General features: G+C 44.2%; 1 protein-coding gene across 1 annotated transcript in view; it reads right to left on the bottom strand.

Annotated features, from left to right (window-relative positions):
- Positions 1–12,345, bottom strand: part of LOC311100069 (netrin receptor UNC5D-like) — a gene marked incomplete at both ends in the record, with an annotated part of 335,937 nt that extends 323,592 nt beyond the window's left edge. Inside the window, one exon of the mRNA XM_084140810.1 lies at positions 12,243–12,345. Coding sequence (XP_083996936.1) covers positions 12,243–12,345 — 103 coding nt within the window. The remainder of the gene's footprint in view (positions 1–12,242) is intronic.
- Positions 12,346–25,416: the final 13,071 nt, after the last annotated feature.

Consider the following 25,416-nt stretch of genomic DNA (forward strand, 5'->3'; position numbering starts at 1 on the left):
GCTCATCGGATGTGGCAGGGCTTGAAAACTATTACAGACTACAAAGGGAAGCACAGCCGCGAGCTGCCCAGTGACACAAGACTTCCAGACGAGCTACACCACTTCTATGCTCGCTTCGAGGCAAGCAACACTGAAGCATGCATGAGAGCACCAGCTGTTCCGGATGACTATGTGATCACGCTCTCCGTAGCCAATGTGAGTAAGACTTTTAAGCAGGTCAACATTCACAAGGCCGCAGGGCCAGACGGATTACCAGGATTACCAGGACGTGTACTCCGAGCATGTGCTGACCAACTGGCAAGTGTCTTCACTGACATTTTCACATGTCCCTGACTGAGTCTGTAATACCAACATGTTTCAAGCAGACCACCATAGTCCCCGTGCCCAAGGACACTAAGATAACCTGCCTAAATTACTACCGACCCGTAGCACTGACGTCTGTAGCCATGAAGTGCTTTGAAAGGCTGGTCATGGCTCACATCAACACCATTATGCCAAAAACCCTAGACCCACTCCAATTTGCATACCGCCCCAACAGATCCACAGATGATGCAATCTCTATTGCACTCCACACTGCCCTTTCCCACCTGGACAAGAGGAACACCTACGTGAGAATGCTATTCATTGACTACAGCTCAGCATTCAACACCATAGTGCCCTCAAAGATCATCACTAAGCTAAGGATCCTGGGACTAAACACCTCCCTCTGCAACTGGATCCTGGACTTCCTGACGGGCCGCCCCCAGGTGGTAAGGGTAAGTAACAACACATCTGCCACACTGATCCTCAACACGGGGGCCCCTCAGGGGTGCGTGCTCAGTCCCCTCCTGTACTCTCTGTTCACCCATGACTGCATGGCCACACACAACTCCAACATCATCATCAAGTTTGCTGATGACAAGACGGTGGTAGGCTTGATCACCGACGTCGATGAGACAGCCTACAGGGAGGAGGTCAGAGGCTTGGCAGTGTGGTGCCAGGACAACAACATCTCCCTCAATGTCAGTAAGACCAAGGAGCTGATCATGGACCCTTAGGAGAAAGAGGGGAGAGCATGCCCCCATCCACAGGGCTGTAGTGGAGCTGGGTCGAGAGCTTCAAGTTCCTTGGCGTCCACATCACTAAGGACTTAACATGGTCCACACACACCTACACAGTTGTGAAGAGGGCACGACAACACCTATTCCCCCTCAGGAGGCTGAAAAGATTTGGCACGGGCCCTCAGATCCTCAAAAAATTATACAGCTGCACAATCGAGAGCATCTTGACTGGCTGGTATGGCAAATGCACAGAGGGTGGTGCGGACGGCCCAGTACATCACTGAGGCCGAGCTCCCTGCCATCCAGGACCTCTATATAAGGCGGTGTCAGAGGCCAAAAGAATTGCCAAAGACTTCAGCCACCCAAACCATAGACTGTTCTCTCTGCTACCCTCCGGCAAACGGTACCGGAGCATCGGCTCTCTGACCAACAGGCTCCGCGACAGCTTCTACCCCCAAGCCATAAGACTGCTAAATAGCCATAAGATTGCTAAATAATTCATTAAATGGATACACAGACTATTTGCATTGACCCTATCTTGCATTGACTCTATGCACATTCACAAGACTGTTATATACTGTATACACCATGGGCCTCATTTATCAGTCATGCATAGGCACAAATCTGTGCGTAAACCATGTGTGGGATAATTTCCACACAAAGTGAGAGATTTATCAATATTAACTTTTGCTTGAGAGTGTGCGTAAATTTAAGGACAGCCATGACCATACGTATGCACAGTGCCAAGTGATGGAATAAGGGAACTGCTTGTCAAGCGTAGAATGGGGAAAATACAGTATATGTTGAAAGTGTGTGAAATTGTGAGAGTAAGAATAAAATCATTTTTCGATTTCATTGTATTTCCATTGTGAATTCATGCAACATACAATGAGTGTACAAAACATTAGGAACAGCTGCTCTTTCCATGACATACAGTGGCTTGCGAAAGTATTCACCCCCCTTGGCATTTTTCCTATTTTGTTGCCTTACAACCTGGAATTAAAATGGATTTTGGGGGGGGGTTGTATCATTTGAGTTACACAACATGCCTACCACTTTGAAGATGCAACATATTTTTTATTGTGAAACCAACAAGAAATAAGACAAAAAAACAGAACACTTGAGCGTGCATTACTATTCACCCCCCCAAAGTCAATACTTTGTAGAGCCACCTTTTGCAGCAATTACAGCTGCAAGTCTCTTGGGGTATGTCTATACAGTGAGGGAAAAAAGTATTTGATCCCCTGCTGATTTTGTACATTTGCCCACTGACAAAGACATGATCAGTCTATAATTTTAATGGTAGGTTTATTTGAACATTGAGAGACAGAATAACAACAAAAAAATCCAGAAAAATGCATGTCAAAAATGTTATAGGCCACTCCAGGACCTTAATGTGCTTCTTCTTGAGCCACTCCTTTGTTGCCTTGGCCGTGTGTTTTGGGTCATTGTCATGCTGGAATACCCATCCACGACCCATTTTCAATGCCCTGGCTGAGGGAAGGAGGTTCTCACCCAAGATTTGACAGTACATGGCCCCGTCCATCGTCCCTTTGATGCGGTGAAGTTGTCCTGTCCCCTTAGCAGAAAAACACCCCCAAAGCATAATGTTACCACCTCCATGTTTGACGGTGGGGATGGTGTTCTTGGGGTCATAGGCAGCATTCCTCCTCCTCCAAACACGGTGAGTTGAGTTGATGCCAAATAACTTGATTTTGGTCTCATTTGACCACAACACTTTCACCCAGTTCTCCTCTGAATCATTCAGATGTTCATTGGCAAACTTCGGACGGGCCAGTATATGTGCTTTCTTGAGCAGGGGGACCTTGCGGGCGCTGCAGGATTTCAGTCCTTTACGGCGTAGTGTCTTACCAATTGTTTTCTTGGTGACTATGGTCCAAGCTGCCTTGAGATCATTGACAAGATCCTCCCGTGTAGTTCTGGGCTGATTCCTCAGCGTTCTCATGATCATTGCAACTCCACGAGGTGAGAACTTGCATGGAGCCCCAGGCCGAGGGAGATTGACAATTATTTTGTGTTTCTTCCATTTGCGAATAATCGCACCAACTGTTGTCACCTTCTCACCAAGCTGCTTGGCGATGGTCTTGTAGCCCATTCCAGCCTTGTGTAGGTCTACAATCTTGTCCCTGACATCCTTGGAGAGCTCTTTGGTCTTGGCCATGGTGGAGAGTTTGGAATCTGATTGATTGCTTCTGTGGACAGGTGTCTTTTTTACAGGTAACAAGCTGAGATTAGGAGCACTCCCTTTAAGAGTGTGCTCCTAATATCAGCTCGTTACCTGTATAAAACACACCTGGGAGCCAGAAATCTTTCTGATTGAGAGGGGGTCAAATACTTATTTCCCTCATTAAAATGCAAATCAATGTATAATATTTTTGACATGTGTTTTTCTGGATTTTGTTGTTGTTATTCTGTCTCTCACTGTTCAAATAAACCTACCATTAAAATTATAGACTGATCATGTCTTTGTCAGTGGGCAAACGTAAAAAATCAGCAGGGGATCAAATAATTTTTTCCCTCACTGTAGAAGTTTGGCACATCTAGCCACTGGGATTTTTGCCCATTCTTCAACGCAAAACTGCTCCAGCTCCTTCAAGTTGGATGGGTTCCGCTGGTGTACAGCAATCTTTAAGTCATAGCACATATTATCAGTTGGATTGAGGTCTGGGCTTTGACTAGGCCATTCCAAGACATTTAAATGTTTCCTCTTAAACCACTCGAGTGTGTCACGATCGTCTGAAGAAGCGGACCAATACGCAGCGCGTGGAGTGAACATGATGACTTTATTTAATAAAGCAACCACGAAAAAAACAACAAATGACGATAGTGAAGTCCTCTGTAACACTGACAGAAACATGGAACAAAAACCCACCATGCCCACAGGAAAACATTCAGATAAATATGGCTCCCAATCAGAGATAACGAGCCGACAGCTGACACTCGTTACCTCCGATTGGGAGTCACACGACACCACAATTAACACACCCAAAACACAACCAACCGAATACACCCTTACAACCAACCCCACAACAAATACCCAACAAAACAAATACACCCTGGCTCAAATCCAAAAGTCCCGGAGCCAGAGTGTTACAGTACCCCCCCCTAAAGGTGCGCACTCCGGGCGCACCAGCATACAGTCTCGGGGAGGGTCTGGGTGGGCGTCTGTCCACGGTGGCGGTTCTGGCCCTGGTCGTGGTCCCCACCCCACCTTAGTCACCACCCGCTTCCCTAGCCTCCTCCACATGACCACCCTCCAACTTACTCCACCTGGATTTAGGGGCAGCACCGGGCTAAGGGACAGCACCTGGCTAAGGGGCAGCACCGGACTAAGGGGCAGTACCGGACTAAGGGGCAGCACCAGGATAAGGGGCAGCACCGGGCTAAGGGACAGCATCGGACTCAATGGCGGATCCTGGCTGGCTGGCTCTGGCGGATCCTGGCTGGACGGCTCTGGCGGATCCTGGCTGAACGGCTCATGGCTGGCTGAAGGATCTGGCTGCTCATGGCTGGCTGACGGATCTGGCTGCTCATGGCTGGCCGACGGATCTGGCTGCTCATGGCTGGCCGACGGATCTGGCTGCTCATGGCTGGCCGACGGATCTGGCTGCTCATGGCTGGCCGACGGATCTGGCTGCTCATGGCTGGCCGACGGATCTGGCTGCTCATGGCTGGCTGACGAATCTGGCTGCTCATGGCAGGCTGACGGATCTGGCTGATCCTGTCTGGCCGAAGGCTCTGGCTGATCCTGTCTGGCGGAAGGCTCTGACTGATCCTGTCTGGCGGAAGGCTCTGGCTGATCCTGTCTGGCGGAAGGCTCTGGCTGATCCTGTCTGGCGGAAGGCTCTGGCTGATCCTGTCTGGCGGAAGGCTTTAGCGGCTCCGGTCTGGCGGACGGCTCTGAAGGCTCATGGCAGACGGGCGGCTTATGCAGCGCTTGGCAGACGGACAGTTCAGACGGCGTTGGGCAGACAGGCAGTTCAGGCGCCGTTGGGCAGACGGGCAGTTCAAGCGCCGTTGGGCAGACGGGCAGTTCAGGCGCCGTTGGGCAGACGGGCAGTTCAGGCGCCGTTGGGCAGACGGGCAGTTCAGGCGCCGTTGGGCAGACGGCAGACTCTGGCCGGGCGACGCGCACCGTAGACTTGGTGCGGGTGGCAGGAACAGGCCGGACCGGGCTGGCGACGCGCACCGTAGACTTGGTGCGGGTGGCAGGAACAGGCCGGACCGGGCTGGCGACGCACACCGTAGACTTGGTGCGGGTGGCAGGAACAGGCCGGACCGGGCTGGCGACGCGCACCGTAGACTTGGTGCGGGTGGCAGGAACAGGCCGGACCGGGCTGGCGACGCGCACCGTAGACTTGGTGCGGGTGGCAGGAACAGGCCGGACCGGGCTGGCGACGCACACCGTAAACTTGGTGCGGGTGGCAGGAACAGGCCGGACCGGGCTGTGGAGACGGATAGGAGGCCTGGAGCGAACAGCGGACACCACCCGTCCTGGCTGAATGCCTACCCTCACACACTCTGTGTGAGGCATCCGCACAGGACATACAGGGCGGTGTACCCCTGGCCTGGTGGCCTCCTGGATACTCCCCCTTTTCTCCTCCGTCAGCCCCGTCGTCCATGCCGTGTGCCCCCCCCTAAAAATTTTCTGGGGTTGACTCACGACCCTCCGACGATGGCCCTGCTGCCGCCGTTGCTCCTCTCTCGCCAGGGCCTTGATCCTTCCCCAAGGTCCCTTGCCTCCGAGCATGTCCTCCCAGGACCACGATGTGCCCACCTGGGCCATCGCCAGCCTCTCTATCTCCTTGCCCGGTGCCTCCTCCCATGTCCAGTCTCCTTGCTCCTGGACACGCTGCTTGGTCTTTCTTTGGTGGGTTTTTCTGTCACGATCGTCTGAAGAAGCGGACCAATACGCAGCGCGTGGAGTGAACATGATGACTTTATTTAATAAAGCAACCACGAAAAAAACAACAAATGACGATAGTGAAGTCCTCTGTAACACTGACAGAAACATGGAACAAAAACCCACCATGCCCACAGGAAAACATTCAGATAAATATGGCTCCCAATCAGAGATAACGAGCCGACAGCTGACACTCGTTACCTCCGATTGGGAGTCACACGACACCACAATTAACACACCCAAAACACAACCAACCGAATACACCCTTACAACCAACCCCACAACAAATACCCAACAAAACAAATACACCCTGGCTCAAATCCAAAAGTCCCGGAGCCAGAGTGTTACAGAGTGTTGCTTTAGCAGTATGCTTAGGGTCATTGTCCTGCTGGAAGGTGAACCTCCGTCCCAGTCTCAAATCTCTGGAAGACTGAAATAGGTTTCCATCAAGAATTTCCCTGTATTTAGCGCCATCCATCATTCCTTCAATTCTGACCAGTTTCCCAGTCCCTGCCAATGAAAAACATCCCCACAGTATGATGCTGCCACCACCATGCTTCACTGTGGGGATGGTGTTCTTCGGGGTGATGAGAGGTGTTGGGTTTGCGCCAGACATAGCGTTTTCCTTTACCAGAGTACCTTCTTCCATATGTTTGGGGAGTCTCCCACATGCCTTTTGGCGAACACCAAACGTGTTTGCTTATTCTTTTCTTTAACCAATGGCTTTTTTTCTGGCCACTCTTCCGTAAAGCCCAGCTCTGTGGAGTGTACAGCTTAAAGCGGTCCTATGGACAGATACTCCAATCTCCGCTGTGGAGCTTTGCAGCTCCTTCAGGGTTATCTTTGGTAACTTTGTTGCCTCTCTGGATTTAATGGTGCTCCGTGGGATGTTCAAAGATTCTGATATTTTTTTATAACCCAACCCTGATCTGTAATTCTCCACATCTTTGTCCCTGACCTGTTTGGAGAGCTCCTTGGTCTTCATGGTGCCGCTTGCTTGCTGGTGCACCTTGCTTAGTGTTGCAGACTCTGGGGCCTTTCAGAACAGGTGTATATATACTGAGATCATGTGACAGATCATGTGACACTTAGATTGCACACATGTGGACTTTATTTAACTAATTATGTAACTTCTGAAGGTAATTGGTAGCAAAGGGGCTTCATAGCAAAGGGGGTGAATACATATGCACGCACCATTTTTCCGTTATTTATTTTTTTGAATTTTTTGAAACAAGTTATTTCTTTCATTTCACTTCACCAATTTGGAATATTTTGTGTATGTCCATTACATGAAATTCAAATAAAAATCCATTTAAATTGCAGGTTGTAATGCAACAAAATAGGAAAAACGCCAAGGGGGATAAATACTTTTGCAAGGCACTGTATACTAACCAGGTGAATCCAGGTGAAAGCTATGATCCCTTATTTATGTTAAATCCACTTCAATCTGTGTAGATGAAGGAGAGGAGACAGGCTAAAGAAGGATTTTCAAACCTTGAGACATGGATTGTGTATGTGTGCCATTCAGAGGGTGAATGGGCAAGACAAAATATTTAAGTTCCTTTGAACGGGGTATGGCAGTAGGTGCCAGGCGCACCGGTTTGATTGTGTCAAGAACTGCAATTCTGCTGGGTTTTTCACTCTCAACAGTTTCCTGTGTGTATCAAGAATGGTACACCACACAAAGGACATCCAGCCAACTTGACACAACTGTGGGAAGCATTGGAGTCAACATGGGCCAGCATCCCTGTGGAGCGCTTTCGTCCATGCCCCAACAAATGCCATTCCGGTGCACATCCAAGTGCTATCCACCCTCGGGTTTTTGGCAACGGGCATTTTTCAAAAGGGAGCTTGCCGATCAGCATCTCACAGCCCTCGATGAGCCAATGTTTTGGATACAATCATCAGCAAAACGAACAGTAACACATACAATTTACATCACCATCGTACAACAGGTTGAAGTCAAGAGGGGTTTCTTTGCCATAATGCCATCAATGGGTTCCCAAATACGAATGGAGCAAGAGACGGCACCCACAGCCATTAAATAACCATCTCAAAATGATTTCAACTATGTGAACAGAAAAGGTTTCCACTCTTAATGTGCAGGTTATGTGATGCTCAAAAGACGCTGCTGAATGTGGTGGCAAGGTGGCCAGGTGAAATGCATAACTCATTCATTCTGCAGAACAGCAATGTTGGCCTATACGCCTATAGGAGGGAGCTGTTGAGGATGGCTGGCTTATTGGTGAGTGTTGCCTACTCATTTGAAGTATATTTACATTTGCTAAAGCAACTTGAATTGTCCTAGTGGTCCTCTCTTTGTAGCTATGTTTTTATTTTTACTGGTCAAGCCACAACTGAGCATGCCAAATAAAACATTTTGGTTGTACTCAAATAAAACCTTTTGGTTGTACTCAATCTGTGACATTCTATTTCAGTCTCGTAAAAGTGTATTTTCCATAGCTTTTTTTGGTTGTGCCATTGTATTTCATGGTACAGCGTTGTATATTCCCTACAGGCTTTAAAGGGATGATTTTTACCTTATATGGTTAATTAGGTGCATTTCAGAATGCAAATAGCCAAGGTCGTGCACGAGCAATGAGGCTGAGAACAATTGGTATTTATCAATGGTTATCTGTGTGCGTATGACACTCGTAGGATTGTTTGATAAATCACACTTTTTCTATGGGTACTAACATTCAAAATGCCATTCATAAGTAGTATTTTAGAATAGTTTCTAAAAAAAGAATTGTACACCTCCACAAGTCTGGTTCATCCTTGGGAGCAATTTCAGAATGCCTGAAGGTACCACGTTCATCTGTACAAACAATAGTACGCAAGTATAAACACCATGGGACCACGCAGCCGTCATACCACTCAGGAAGGAGACGCGTTCTGTCTCCTAGAGATGAACGTACTTTGGTGCGAAAAGTGCAAATCAATCCCAGAACAACAGCAAAGGACCTTGTGAAGATGCTGGAGGAAACAGGTACAAAAGTATCTATATCCACAGTAAAACAAGTCCTATATCCACATAACCTGAAAGGCCGCTCAGCAAGGAAGAAGCCACTGCTCCCAAACCGCCATAAAAAATCCAGACTACGGTTTGCAACTGCACATGGGGACAAAGATTGTACTTTTTGGAGAAATGTCCTCTGGTCCGATGAAACAAAAATAGAACTGTTTGGCCATAATGACCATCGTTATGTTTGGAGGAAAAGGGTGGCAGCTTGTAAGCCGAAGAACACCATCCCAACCGTGAAGCACAGAGGGTGGCAGCATCATGCTGTGGGGGTGCTTTGCTGCAGGAGGGACTGGTGCACTTCAAAAAATAGATGGCATCATGAGGAAGGAAAATGATGTGGATATATTGAAGCAACATCTCAAAACATCAGTCAGGAAGTTAAAGCTTGGTCGCAAATGGGTCTTCCAAATGGACAATGACCCCAATCATACATCCAAAGTTGTGGCAAAATCGCTTAAGGACAACAAAGTCAAGGTGGCCATCACGAAGCCCAGACCTCAATCCTATAGAACATTTGTGGGCAGAACTGAAAAAACGTGTGCAAGCAAGGAGGCCTACAAATCTGATTCAGTTACACCAGCTCTGTCAGGAGGAATGGTGCAAAATTCACCCAACTTATTGTGGGAAGCTTGTGGAAGGTTACCTGAAACGTGTGACCCAAGTTAAACAATGTAAAGGCAATGCTACCAAATACTAATTGAGTGTATGTAAACTTCTGAACCACTGGGAATGTGATGAAATAAATAAAAGCTGAAATAAATCATTCTCTCTACTATTATTCTGACATTTCACATTCTTAAAATAAAGTGGTGATCCTAACTGACCTAAGACAGGGAATTGTGAAAAACTGAGTTTAAATGTATTTGGCTAAGGTGTATGTAAACTTCCGACTTCAACTGTAGCTCTCATGCTAGAAAATGTTGGAGACCCCAGATATACACACTGTATACACACTCACTCACACAAACTACACTGACACTCACACAAAACCCACACACATTCACATACACACACATGCATACTGACACACACTTTCACCCTCATCATATCTCGTTGCTACTCTGTTCTTTATTCTTACTCTTATCATTATATACACCCATAGTATTCGGTGCATGTGGCAAATAACATTTGATTTGATTTGACATTCTCCAAAAAAAGAAAGACAATAGGACCCTCACACATTCAAAAAAAAGAGAATAAAAACAACCTGGATAATCCCATGCATCCTCTCCATATTGAGCTCATTAATTCCTCTCATGTTGAATGTCAGTTATATCAAAGCGGTGGCTGGAGAGACGGGTTGACATATTTGGGATAAATAAAACATGGGGTCTCCCACAGATGACTCCTCTCTGTAGCCCTTTATTCATCTCTCTCTCTCTCTCTCTCTCTCTCTCTCTCTCTCTCTCTCTCTCTCTCTCTCTCTCTCTCTCTCTCTCTCTCTCTCTCTCTCTCTCTCTCTCTCTCTCTCTCTCTCTCTCTCTCTCTCTCTCTCTCTCTCTCTCTCTCTCTCTCTCTCTCTCTCTCTCTCTCTCTCTCTCTTTTTCTTTCCACATCAGATGGTGAGAGTCACAACTGAAACATCAAACGGCACTATCAAACCTGCCACTGGTGCTGTGTGTCTGTGTCTCTCTTTTCTCTCCTCAACCCTAATACTCAGATCACTCCATTTACTATACACCTGCAGGCTATGTCTCAATTGTGTCTCTGATATAGTGGATCATGAAATAAGTACACATAGCAGAATAATATCACACGGTCGGAAACCAGCATTAGGATATTATCACCCAAGGCTGGGTGAGCACACATAGGCGCTGATCAGATTATCAATGGTCTGGAGATATCAATGTCCTCTAGTGAGATGTAGAACAACAAAAATCATTAGGTTTCTGAAGCATCTGGTGCCAAGAGAGTAAGAATGAGGAGAAAAACGACAGAGGAGGGAAGAGTGAAAACGACAATGAGGGTTATTTACAAGCTTAAAAGGATGGGGATGGATCCAAGTCCTTATTAATGAACTTCCATCTCCCAATACACACTATAATACCTCCCACTATCTCAACCAACTCAGCCTCAAAAAGCTAAACCCCTGAAGCTGAATAGAGCCCTAATCTAATATTTACATTATGCAGGTTCAGTTGATTTCCATACTTGATATGCAATAATAAAATCCTTATGGCTAATTGACTTGCAAATGCCTCATTGTAAGAGATGATAGGCAATAAGTTAAGTGGGTGTCAAGAGGTCAGGGTTGATTCAATAGGGAGGAGAGCATCGTGATGGGGTCCATAGCGAGACCTATAGCAGGACTTAATGTAAGTTGAATCAGCCTAACTACCGGAATAGTATTGTTTTCAATGTGTTGCCTATTTGATGTAATCTTTTCATAATAATAAAATGAAGTACCCACGTTATTCACCATAACACATCATTTAATTATCCAACGAGGTGTTGTAATTACAACACTTGGACATCACAAGTCCAACTCAATCCAATATGTCTGAACTGTCATTATCGACTATGTGTTACATCAAATAGCAGTGTTTTGGGATGTGAACCCATCCCTCTCCCGGAGAGACCATCACAGCATGGAAGATCTGAGCGAGCGTTTCGCCGCTGTAAACAATCAATGTATTTTAATTCAATCACACAAAAGCCAAAAGGTGTCTCTCTGAGAAACATTTGGACCATGACCAACAACCAGTCAGTATTATCTTGAATATTGTTGTATGATTCATTTTCGCTTCTGCCTTCTGCGGTGTGGGCCGACAGAATACACTGCATTATTGTCTTACTCCCTACACTCTTAGGGTCCCCACAGGAGAACCCTTTGAAGAACCCTTTTTGGTTACAGGTAGAACCCTTTTGGGTTCCATGTAGAACCCTCTGTAGAAAGTATTCTACCTGGAACCAAAAAGGGGTCTCCTATGGGGACAGCCGAAGAACTCTTTTGGAACCCTTTTTTCTAAGATAATTAGCCTAGGGTCAGATATGATGATATATTATTTGTAGCCTATAACTCACATGTATATGATAGGTGTTATAACATAGCCTATAATTGCGGACGTTGACGGAAGAAGGGGAAGCATTTAAAATACGGTTAAAATACCAAGAATAATATTGACAAAGTTTAGCATACTACAGTTAGTTTGTCCGATTGGATACCATAGCACACACCCTGACTAACCTACATTATAGCAAATACCTGCACTTGCACAACACACAGCTGTTCTGGCAAAAACAAATATTACACATTCTGAACTGTTCTTACCTCGTGCCACCGTACAAGGGAACTGCAACCCGAGAAACACGAGGATGACCAAACTCCGGTAGCATCCCCCCGAAAACTGTCCCATCACTGCGCCGGTCGTCGGACAGGGGATGCTGCGCGAGGGTCTCGAGCATTTGTCGTCGTCGACTGTCACCAGTAACAGGTTACCCCGCACTGACAACGTTTACACAGGGCCAGTCTGTCGCAGTCTCAGCCGAGGATGGCGAACAGCGACGGCATCTCTGCTTCACAATGCAGACAGATGGAGCGCGGTGTCTGTGTGTACTGCGGTCGGGCAGCCTGTGTGAGAGAGAGTGAAATAATTAAGGCGCACAAGCCAATAGCTCTCAGCTTTGGAGCAGAGAATGAGGGGGGGGGGGGGGGGGTTGAGAGAGAGAGACATGCACTAGCGCGGGTTGACTCATAACTCGCGCGGGGTGTGCTTTTAAGGTCATGAAATATTGTGTGCAGGTGGGTTGAATAAAGACAAAACAATGCATTATAAAATCCATAAATGTATCATTCTTGTGGAATTTCTATCTATTGAGGTTTTTCCTTCATTATTTTTAGGCTATCTGTCATTAGTGTGTAAGCTTAAGTTTAGGGCTTTAGGGCCTAACTGTACGACCACCACACCAATCACCAAATGCTTTTGGAATGTGCTGAAAAGGTAAAGTCGATCCACTGAGGCAAAAAGACAATGTCAGAGTTTAATTCAGTAAGAGAAAATCTGCGAAATGGAGAGTTGAATATAAAGAGGCCATTGGTGTTTGTGGAGGAAAGTATTCAGGCCCCTTGAATTTTTCCACATTTTGTTAGGTTACAGCCTTATTCTAAAATTGATTAAATCTCATCAAGCTACACACAATACCCCATGATAACAAAGCAAAAATGTGTTTTTAGAAATGTTTGCTAATAAAAAAAATGGACATATCACTAGTATTCAGACCCTTTACGCAGTAAGTGTAGCTCAGTTGGTAGAGCATGGCGCTTGTAACGGCAGGGTTGTGGGTTCGTTTCCCACGGGGGGCCAGTATGAAAATGTATGCACTCACTAACTATAAGTCGCTCTGGATAAGAGCGTCTGCTAGATCCTCTAAAGCTCTGTCAGGTTGGATGGTGAGCGTTGCTGCTTGGCTATTTTCAGGTCTCTCCAGAGATGTTCGATCGGGTTCAAGTCTGGCCACACAAGGAAATTCAGAGACTTGTCCCGAAGCCACTCCTGCGTTGTCTTGGCTGTGTGCTTAGGGTCGTTGTCCTGGTGGAAGGTGAACCTTCGCCCCCAGTCTCAGGTCCTGAGCGCTCTGGAGCAGGTTTTCATCAAGGATCTCTCTGTACTTTGCTCCGTTCATCTTTGCCTCGATCCTGACTAGTCTCCCAGTCCCTGCCACTGAAAAACATCCCCACAGCATGCTTCACCGTAGAGATGGTGCCAGGTTTCCTCCAGACGTGATGCTTGGTATTCAGGCCAAAGAGTTCAATCTTGGTTTCATCAGACCAGAGAATCTTGTTTCTCATGGTCTGAGAGTCTTTAGGTGCCTTTTGACAAACTCCAAGCGGGCTGTCATGTGCCTTTTACTGAGGAATGGATTCCGTCTGGCCATTCTATCACAAAGGCCTAATTGGTGGAGTGTTGCAGAGATGTTGTCTTTCTGGAAGGTTCTCCCATCTCCACAGAGGAACTCTAGAGCTCTGTCAGAGTGACCATCGGGTTCTGGGTAACCTCCCTGACCAAGGCCCTTGTCCCCCGATTGCTCAGTTTGGCAGGGCAGCCAGCTCTAGGAAGAGTCTTGGTGGTTCCAAACTGCTTCCATTTAAAGATGATGGAGGCCACTGTGTTATTGGGGACGTTCAATGCTGCAGAAATGTTTTGGTACCCTTCCCCAGATCTGTGCCTCGACACAATACTTTCTCGGAGCTCTACGGACAATTCCGTCAACCTCATGGCTTGGGTTTTGCTCTGACATGCACTGTCAACTGTGGGACCATATACAGTGAGGGAAAAAAAGTATTTGATCCCCTGCTGATTTTGTACGTTTTCCCACTGACAAAGACATGATCAGTCTATAATTTTAATGGTAGGTTTATTTGAACAGTGAGAGACAGAATAACAACAAAAAAATCCAGAAAAATGCATTTTAATGAGGGAAATAAGTATTTGACCCCTCTGCAAAACATGACTTAGTACTTGGTGGCAAAACCCTTGTTGGCAATCACAGAGGTCAGACGTTTCTTGTAGTTGGCCACCAGGTTTGCACACATCTCAGGAGGGATTTGTCCCACTCCTCTTTGCAGATCTTCTCCAAGTCATTAAGGTTTCGAGCCTGACGTTTGGCAACTCGAACCTTCAGGACCCTCCACAGATTTTCTATGGGATTAAGGTCTGGAGACTGGCTAGGCCACACCAGGACCTTAATATGCTTCTTCTTGAGCCACTCCTTTGTTGCCTTGGCCGTGTGTTTTGGGTCATTGTCATGCTGGAATACCCATCCACGACCCATTTTCAATCCCCTGGCTGAGGGAAGGAGGTTCTCACCCAAGATTTGACGGTACATGGCCCCGTCCATCGTCCCTTTGATGCGGTGAAGTTGTCCTGTCCCCTTAGCAGAAAAACACCCCCAAAGCATAATGTTTCCACCTCCATGTTTGACGGTGGGGATGGTGTTCTTGGGGTCATAGGCAGCATTCCTCCTCCTCCAAACACGGCGAGTTGATGCCAAAGACCTCCATTTTGGTCTCATCTGACCACAACACTTTCACCCAGTTCTCCTCTGAATCATTCAGATGTTCATTGGCAAACTTCAGACGGCCCTGTATATGTGCTTTCTTGATCAGGGGGACCTTGCAGGGGCTGCAGGATTTCAGTCCTTCACGGCGTAGTGTGTTACCAATTGTTTTCTTGGTGACTATGGTCCCAGCTGCCTTGAGATCATTGACAAGATCCTCCCGTGTAGTTCTGGGCTGTTTCCTCACCGTTCTCATGATCATTGCAACTCCACGAGGTGAGATCTTGCATGGAGCCCCAGGCCGAGGGAGATTGACAGTTATTTTGTGTTTCTTCCATTTGCGAATAATCGCACCAACTGTTGTCACCTTCTCACCAAGCTGCTTGGCGATGGTCTTGTAGCCCATTCCAACCTTGTGTAGGTCTACAATCTTGTCCCTGACATCCTTGGAGAGCTCTTTGGTCTTGGCCTTGGTGGAGAGTTTGGAATCTGATTGATTGATTGCTTCTGTGGACAGGTGTCTTTTATACAGATAGCAAACTGAGATTAGGAGCACTCCCTTTAAGAGTGTGCTCCTAATCTCAGCTCGTTACCTGTATAAAAGACACCTGGGAGCCAGAAATCTTTCTGATTGAGAGGGAGTCAAATACTTATTTCCCTCATTAAAATGCAAATCAATTTATAACATTTTTTACATGTGTTTTTCTGGATTTTTTTGTTGTTATTCTGTCTCTCACTGTTCAAATAAACCTACCATTAAAATTATAGACTGATCATTTCTTTGTCAGTGGGCAAACGTACAAAATCAGCAGGGGATCAAATACTTTTTTCCCTCACTGTATAGAAATGTGTGTGTCTTTCCAAATCAGGTCCAATCAATTTAATTTACCGCAGGTGGACTCCAATCAAGTTGTAGAAACATCCAAGGATGATCAATGGAAACAGGATGCACCTGAGCTAAATTTTGAGTCTCAAAGCAAAGGGTCTGAATACTTATGTAAATAAGGTATTTCTGTTTTTTGTTTTTAATACATTTGCAAACATTTATAAAAACCTGTTTTCGCTTTGTCATTGTGGGGTATTGAGTGTAGATTGCTGAGGAAATTGTTTTATTTAATTCATTTTAGAATAAGGCTGTAACGTAACAAAATGTGAAAAAAGTCAAGGGGTCTGAATACTTTCCGAAGGCACTGTAAATGTTAAGCTGTCTGTTTTTTTTTGTCTATGTATGATTTTGTTTATTGTCAAAGGAATAAAAGAAGGAAGTGAAATAAAATATTACAAAAAAAGAAAATAAAGAGAAGGGAGGGCCAGAAAAGTAATGTTTGGGAAAGATTTGGTGAAGTGGTCAAATCGAATGTGAAGCATAATGCCGCCACTGTTCGCCTTCCTCGGCAGAGGCTGTGCCAGACTGATGATTCTGAGGTGCTATAGGCTACAAATTCGACAGTCACAAGATGAGGACTTCAAATAGGCCTATGGCACTTCAAGGGAACTGTAGCCTACTGTCAGATGGGTTAAATGGAAACTGACACCTGGACACTGTAGACAGGGCCTGTTCCAGGCATAAGCGGCATATTTCTATTGTTATGAACTCAGTCGGGGTCTCAACTTACCATTGAGTGTAGGCTAAGAATACTAGAATACACCAGGTGCAAATTTGAAATTTGGTTGTGCATCAGCAGTTTTCTATTGTTATGTAAGTCACTGACAGTCACTCAATTAGCCATGTCAGCAAACCATTTTTTGATTGGTAGTTAGTCTAGCCAGCTATCTAAACTTGTAGTAATCATGGCCAAATACCGACCAGTCATGCAGGGAACATGCCCGGGAGCCGTGACCTCCATAGATTTTGTTAGTCATTCTCACTCTGATATCATATTAACATGGCATAAGTAATTACAAAATGTTTAGAATTGCAGCAATTTGGCTTTAAAACTGCAAAAATGTATCTCCACCCATGCCACATGGTTAGAATTGCAGGAAATTAGCTGTAAAACTGCCAAACACTTTCTCTCCGCCCCATGGCAAAATGTGTAGAATTGCAGGAAACTAACTTGAAAACAAAAACAATTCTCTCCACTGTCAAGAGGGGGGCCACTAAAATGTTTTGCTGCCAGGTGGGGGGCCTCCCAACCAACGGCCTCCCAACCAACGTCAAGGGAACTGTAGCCTACTGTTCAGATGGGTTAAATGGAAACTGAAATCTGGACATTGACTGTAGGTCTATAACCTCTCACATAGCCTTAATATTCACTCCTGCAGAATTAAGCATTTCTTGCAGTAAAACGATACACCAAATGATACACTTAGGAAAAGGAGTGGAGAAATATGTTTTATTTATTTCATTATCTTGAGAGAATGCGAATCCGCAGTTAGCAGTGGTGTGTATTCATTGATGCCAAGGGAAGCCAGGCTTTGACAAAAAATTGACCAAGAAAAAAATACAAACGTATACAATCATATATCTTTCGTCTCTCTGTGTTTCATAATTTTCCTTCAATTCGCAAGAGGCTGAATATCTCACCAGAGACAGCATCCGAGCGAGTGAAACAGCGCCCCTCTGTCTCTGTATGTGTAGCCCATCTATCTGATGTTGTCTGGTCAAAAATAATATGACGTTGCCGCCCGTAGCATTGAATGCAAGAGAGGCCAGCGAGCATTTGGCCTCCCTTGATAAAAAATTTATAAAATAATAGCCAATCAGCATTGAGCTAAACTGAGTGAGCTCAACTATGAATGGTCCTGGTGCACCAAAAAAAAGTGTCAAGGGAAACCAGTTTGGATTTGGCTTCACACCAATCACATCACATCAAAAGCAAAACGTAATTGACAGAACAAACTTGAATCATTGCATCTCGTTGTGTCGTTGTCCTCCGGTGGCTATCTTGCTAGCTAAAATTGGCCCTTTCCCAAATTAGCCATGGATGGAGATAGAGATTCGGACTTGTGGTTTTACTTAATTCTCCGTACTGGCCAATGATTATTACGGAGATTCTAATCTAACCATAAATTCATACATTGTGCACCTGGCCTGAGAGGATGGAAGTTCTATATGTAGCTGGATGTAGTAGGCTAATGTTAACTAGCTCGCTCATCGCTGCCCATGAAAGGAAGTTAGGCTAGCGAGCAAGCATTTTAGCCATAGTCATAGACCGTTTCGTCAACATGAAAGAGAGGAGGAGGAAGACATTCGCGTTTCAACATGTTTTTTTAACTTACCCTGTCACGCCCTGGCCTTGAGAGTCCGGTTTTCTTTAGTTGGTTTGGTCAATGTGTGAATTTCCATGTGTACATTCTATGTTTGTAGATCTATGTTGGCCGGGTGTGGTTCCCAATCAGAGGCAGCTGTCGATCGTTGTCTCTGATTGGGGATCATACTTAGGTAGCCATTTTGCCTACCTATGTTGTGGGATCTTGACTCTTGCTTGGCTTGTTTGTGTGTAGCCATTGTGAGCTTCACGTTACGTTGCTTTTGTTGTTTTGTTGTGTGTTAACTTAGTCAATAAACATGTATGCATTCCACGCTGCACCTTGGTCCAATCCTGTACTCAACGAACGTGACATACCCACACACACACACACACAACAGAAATCAGAATCATGGACAGCCACATCATATTTAGCTTACATTGATTGTCACTGTATTAGACTAAGCAAAGTTGATTTGATGATGTTGAAATATTGAAGTTGAAATGGTGCTGGAATAGTGGAGGCAGCTCCTGTTTTCTTTGCGACTTGCGGTAACTCTCTGTGGTTCTAAATCAATAGTTGTTTAGTAGTCCAAAAATGTTGGAAACATTAACTTGCTTGACCATGCTGTAGGTCATGTAACTGTTACATGCAATATGCTTTGTGGACTTCACCGGACAGAGGATGCTCTCTGGTTTTGTGATGAAACAAGGGTGTGGTGGAATGTATTCTGCCACTGTGTCTTCTTATTGTCTCGGCCTTAGGCCTATATAACACGATGGCAAGTTATATGAGCTAACATGTTATAGTGCGAACAACGCAATTATCACAACACATAGGTTGTAATATGTTTTTTTTTCTGGCTTGGCTTCCCTAGTGATTTTACCCACACACTGCTACTGGCAGTTAGGGACCGTCTGTAAAGGTGCTATCTTTATCAGCATCATAAAAGCTGATAGTATTTCAACCACATAAAAAATATGCATTCAAGCTGAACTGAAATCTTATCAGAAACATGTTGGGTCAATTTCACAGTTTTCTATTTCCTTACAACTGTTCAAACTGATGTCAGTTGGAAATTATGCACAGATAATTTCACTTTTTAATTTTTTGTTTTGTTATTGCGTTTTCTCCCCTCTCCCTAAACATCTTTGCTCTGCGAAAGAAGCAGAGATGAGAGAGAACTTTACTGATGTAAACTAGATTAAAGCATTCATTCTATCGATTTATATTCTGGTGAGCAAGGGTTTCTTTAGTCTTCTAGGGCAACACATAGTGACAGAAGAGAAGCTGCATGTATCTAATTATAGACAAGTTGACTAACAAATAGCCTACCAAAATATCTGAAATTATAAGCAGAAACATATCTAAATGAGGCAAAAAACAGTCCTGCAACCCCTGTCACAAAATCGTTCCGCCTTCTCTGACTATAGCCTACTGCGCAGTTTCTATATTTGCGGGTTATGGTCGGGTGCGGGCCTCAGATTTTCACTTTATCACATACACTACCGTTCAAAAGTTTGGGGTCACTTAGAAATGTCCTTGTTTTCGAAAGAAAAGCAATTTTTTTGTCCATTAAAATAACATCAAATTGATCAAAAATACAGTGTAGACATTGTTAATGTTGTAAATAATGTTGCTATTGTAGCTGGAAACTGCTGAGGCCCATTATCAGCAACCATCAGTCCTGTGTTCCAATGGCACGGTGTGTTTGCTAATCCAAGTTTATCATTTTAAAAGGCTAGTTGAGCATTAGAAAACCCTTTTGCAATTATGTTAGCACAGCTGAAAACTGTTCTGCTGATTAAAGAAGCAATACAACTGGCCTTCTTGAGACTAGTTGAGTATCTGGAGCATCAACAATTGTGGATTGTCTCAAAATGGCCAGAAACAAAGAACTTTCTTCTGAAACTCGTCAGTCTATTCTTGTTCTGAGAAATGAAGGCTATTCCACGAGAAATTGCCAAGAAACTGAAGATCTTGTACAACGCTGTGTACTACTCCCTTCACAGGACAGCGCAAACTGGCTCTAACCAGAATAGAAAGACGAATGGGAGGCCCCGGTGCACAACTGAGCAAGAGGACAAATACATTAGAGTGTCTAGTTTGCAAAACAGACGCCTCACAGGTCCTCAACTGGCAGCTTCATTAAATAGTACCCGCAAAACACCAGTCTCAACGTCAACAGTGAAGAGGCGACTCCGGGATGCTGACCTTCTAGACAGAGTTGAAAAAGAAAAATACATATCTCAGACTGGCCAATAAAAAGAAAAGCTTATGATGGGCAAAAGAACACAGACACTGGACAGAGGAAGATTGGAAAAAAGTGTTATGGACAGACGAATCGAAGTTTGAGGTGTTCAGATCACAAAGAAGAACATTTGTGAGACGCAGACCAAATGAAAAGATGCTGGAGGAGTGCTTGATGCCATCTGTCAAGCATGGTGGAGGCAATGTGATGGTCTGTGGGTGCTTTGGTGATGGTAAAGTGGGAGATTTGTACAGGGTAAAAGGGATCTTGAAGAAGGAAGGCTGTCACTCCATTTTGCAACGCCATGCCATACCCTGTGGATGGCGCTTGATTGGAACCAATTTCCTCCTACAACAGGACAATGACCCAAAGCACAGCTCCAAACTATGCAATAACTATTTAGGAAAGAAGCAGTCAGCTGGTATTCTGTCTATAATGGAGTGGCCAGCACAGTCACCGGATCTCAACCCTATTGAGCTGTTGTGGGAGCAGCTTGACTGTATGGTACGCAAGAAGTGCCCATCAAGCCAATCCAGCTTGTGGGAGGTGCTTCAGGAAGCATGGGGTGAAATCTCTTAAGATTACCTCAACAAATTTACAACTAGAATGCCAAAGGTCTGCAAGGCTGTAATTGCTGCAAATTGAGGATTCTTTGACAAAAGCAAAGGTTGAAGGACACAATTATTATTTCAATTAAAAATCATTCAAACTAATATTCAAACTAATTTCATGTATGTTTTCATGGAAAACAAGGACATTTCTAAGTGACCCCAAACTTTTGAACGGTAGTGTATAGTCGGGTGGTTGCGGATGGGTTTTTATCATTTGCGGGCGGGTGTGGGTGAACAAACAGCTTACCCACGCATCATTATGCACGCCCATATACACGTGTGTGCGTGTGGGTGTGTATATGTATCCGTTAGCCCTTGGGCACACCAACAATTACATGATTATGTGTTAACATACCACTGTGATTGACCATTGGTATATACAGAGGTAATTGGTATATACAGTAGTACACATTATTGTGCAGAATACAATAGGTCGTCAGCCTCTCTCACATCTCAAATCAGCTTCATGGACTAATGCTCCACAGAGTGGATTGACATTGAGTACCCATGATAGTGTAAAATTTTCAACATTAGCCTAGAAATGTATACAATTTCCTATAGCATCAACAAAAACAACAACGCCATAGAGAACCTAAACGCCATAGAGAACCTATCCGCATCTGTATTACATGTAAATCAATGTGAGTTTACCTCTCAGGCACAATTACCCTATTCAGTGAAGATTCAATAGTTTATTTCCCAGGGTCCTCATCGGAGGTCAGCCAGATAGGTGGGGTTAAGTGCTTGACAACATTGCTCAAGCGAGGCGTAGCTGGTGTTTTAAATATCTCTTCTAGTCTGCCGCTGAGGACAGGGCCAGGGACGGCAGGCTGCTGTCAGAACGACATACTCAAGGCATCTCCACTACAAAAAAAAATAACATGTCAAATTTGCAATAGCTGTTTTCACATATTCAGCTTAAACTTCACACGTGAAACCATATTTTCATATGTATTCAATTTAGAGTTCACATGTTAACGACCACTTTGAGGAGAATAACATGTTTTCACATGTGAAATTTGCGGTTTCACATGTTAAAAACTTTCATGTGAAAATCCTATATTCAGTTTCAGTGAGGAGAATAACATTATTTCACTTCACATGTGAATTGTAGTTTCACATGTGAAATGTCACACAAAATGTGAAAATCGGATATGCAGTTTCACATGTGAAAAACATTCATATCTGAAATCAAATTTTCACATGTGGAATTGCATTTTGCAGTTTCCATGTGAATGAAAAACATTCACATGGAAATCTAAAAAAATATTTACTTACAATGTTTTGCTATCAATACTTTTGGGTTTATGTTTTGCTTTAAATATCATTATTTTTGTTTGCAATACTAAGAATTTTGTTCTCAACTTCAGAAGTTTTGCTTGATATTAATGGCACAAAACTAACTGACTCACTAGAGGATTGCATCATATAATAACACTATTACTCTATTAAAGGTGTTTAAAGCAACAATGTTTAATTGAAACATCCACAAAGTGTCTTCCCCGCCACAGTTTCGCTAAAAAGCTAAGGGATGGAGCTGGAGAAATGTAACCACTCTCAAATACATAGACTGCGCTATGGATGCAAGCACTGACTAATTAGTTTTAACCATGTTTTTAGGCTATACAGAGTTTTATTTACATTTACTTTGTTTACAAACATTGGAGAAAAACAGTTGAACTAAGCTCATGAAGCATTTATACGTTATATTCTTCAAGAATCAATGTGCACGTATGATTAATATATAAGCCTAAAATTGGATGGAGCAATGTGATCCATTAACCCCCTCTAAAAAATGTATTCTGTCCACTGTTCCGTGAATGTCCCTCAAAATCGTTCCCTTGTCCCGCATTTGGTCTTTTTAGATGTGGTCACCCTAATTCCAATGGTGGAAACATTGCTACTGCAACATGTTAACACCATCTTTTCACATGTGAGGAGAATAACATTATTTCACATCACATGAGAATTGCAGTTTCACGTAAAATTTCCTGCAAAATGTGAAAATCGGATATGCAGTTTCACGTGTGAAAAACATTCACATGTGAACATCAAATTTGCAGTTTCACATGTGAAAATCTCACTTTCACCTGTGAAAATCTCACGTGAAAAACAATCACATGTGGAGGTCTTTCACATATGAAACTGCAAATGGGATTTTCACATGTGAATTTTTTCACATGTAAAAATGCAATTCCACATGTAAAAATGCAATTCCACATGTGAAAATGCAATTCCACATGTGAAAATGCAATTCCACATGTGAAAATGCAATTCCACATGTGAATGTTTTTAACATGTGAAATCGCACATTTCACGGGAAACTGCAGTTCACATGTTAGATGAAAACATGTTATTCACCTCACATGTGAACTCTAAATGTAATACATTTGAAAATATGGTTTCACGTGTGAAACTTAAGCTCAGCATGTGAAAACAGCTATTTCACATGTGAAAATATGATTTCACATGTGAAACTGCAAATTTGACATGTGATTTTGTAAGGCCCACACCTTACCCCTGTGTCTCCCTCTCTCCCCTGCACGTCTCCCTCCCACTCCCTCTGGTCACTGTCAAACTCTTTCCGTGGGTTTTCAGCCCGGCAGTCCTTTCAGACCCAGTAGGATAATTACGTCAGAAAACACATTTGTTAATGTTCCATTTTATGTGATTTCTGACTGCAAACGCAGGTGGGCAAAAAAAATGAAAAAAATAAAAAGAAGCGAGGAAGTCAGTGACACAGCCTTGTCAAAGCTGTTTGGCAGGTCCTTAATGCATGCACCCTGTTGAGATTAACACCAATTCCTTACAAATGGATGTGGAAAGACTGTATAACCCTAGAAGGGGACTTTGAGTGGATGTGAGGGATTCTGTCAGCCTGAGAGCTTTGTTGGTTTAAGCAACCCTCCAGTGGATAGGCCTATCAAAATAAGTAACATTGGTTAACTTGATTCCTGAAGGTATAAAATGTCCATAGGTGACATAACGACATAGGCATCAAAACAACATGTCGAACAGGATCTACAGTTCAAGTCGGAAGTTTACATACACTTAGGTTGGAATAATTAAAACTCGTTTTTCAACCACTCCAAAAATGTCTTGTTAACAAACTATAGTTTTGGCAAGTCGGTTAGGACATCTACTTTGTGCATGACACAAGTAATTTTTCCAACAATTGTTTACAGACAGATTATTTCACTTATAATTCACTGTATCACAATTCCAGTGGGTCAAAAGTTTACATACACTAAGTTGACTGTGCCTTTAAACAGCTTGGAAAATTCCAGAAAATTATGTCATGGTTTTAGAAGCTTCTGATAGGCTAAATGACATATTTTGAGTCAATTGGAGGTGTATCTGTGGATGTACTTCAAGGCCTACCTTCAAACTTAGTGCCTCTTTGCTTGGGAAAATGGGAAAATCAAAAGAAATCAGTCAAGACCTCAGAAAAATACTTGTAGACCTCCACAAGTCTGGTTCATCCTTGGGAGCAATTTCCAAACGCCTGAAGGTACCACGTTCATCTGTACAAACAATAGTATGCAAGTATAAACACCATGGGACCACGCAGCCGTCATACCGCTCAGGAAGGAGACGCGTTCTGTCTCCTAGAGATGAACGTACTTTGGTGCGAAAAGTGCAAATCAATCCCAGAACAACAGCAAAGGACCTTGTGAAGATGCTAGAGGAAACAGGTACAAAAGTATCTATATCCACAGTAAAACCAGTCCTATATCGACATAACCTGAAAGGCCGCTCAGCAAGGAACAAGCCACTGCCCCAAAACCGCCATAAAAAAGCCAGACTACGGTTTGCAACTGCACATGGGGAGAAAGATCGTACTTTTTGGAGAAATGTCCTCTGGTCTGATGAAACAAAAATAGAACTGTTTGGCCATAATGACCATCGTTATGTTTGGAGGAAAAAGGGGGTGCTTGCAAGCCGAAGAACACCATCCCAACCGTGAAGCACGGGGGTGGCAGCATCATGCTGTGGGGGTGCTTTGCTGTAGGAGGGACTGGTGCACTTCACAAAATAGATGGCATCATGAGGAAGGAAAATGATGTGGATATATTGAAGCAACATCTCAAGACATCAGTCAGGAAGTTAAAGCTTGGTCGCAAATGGGTCTTCCAAATGGACCATGACCCCAAGCATAATTCCAAAGTTGTGGCAAAATGGCTTAAGGACAACAAGGTCAAGGTATTGGAGTGGCCATCACAAAGCCCTGACCTCAATCCTATAGAACATTTGTGGGCAGAACTGAAAAAGCGTGTGCGAGCAAGGAGGCTTACAAACCTGACTCAGTTACACCAGCTCTGTCAGGCGGAATGGGCCAAAATTCCCCCAACGCATTGTGGGAAGCTTGTGGAAGG

The sequence above is a fragment of the Coregonus lavaretus genome (assembly GCF_964263955.1).
Source record: "Coregonus lavaretus genome assembly, chromosome: 24".
Classification (NCBI taxonomy): domain Eukaryota; kingdom Metazoa; phylum Chordata; class Actinopteri; order Salmoniformes; family Salmonidae; genus Coregonus; species Coregonus lavaretus.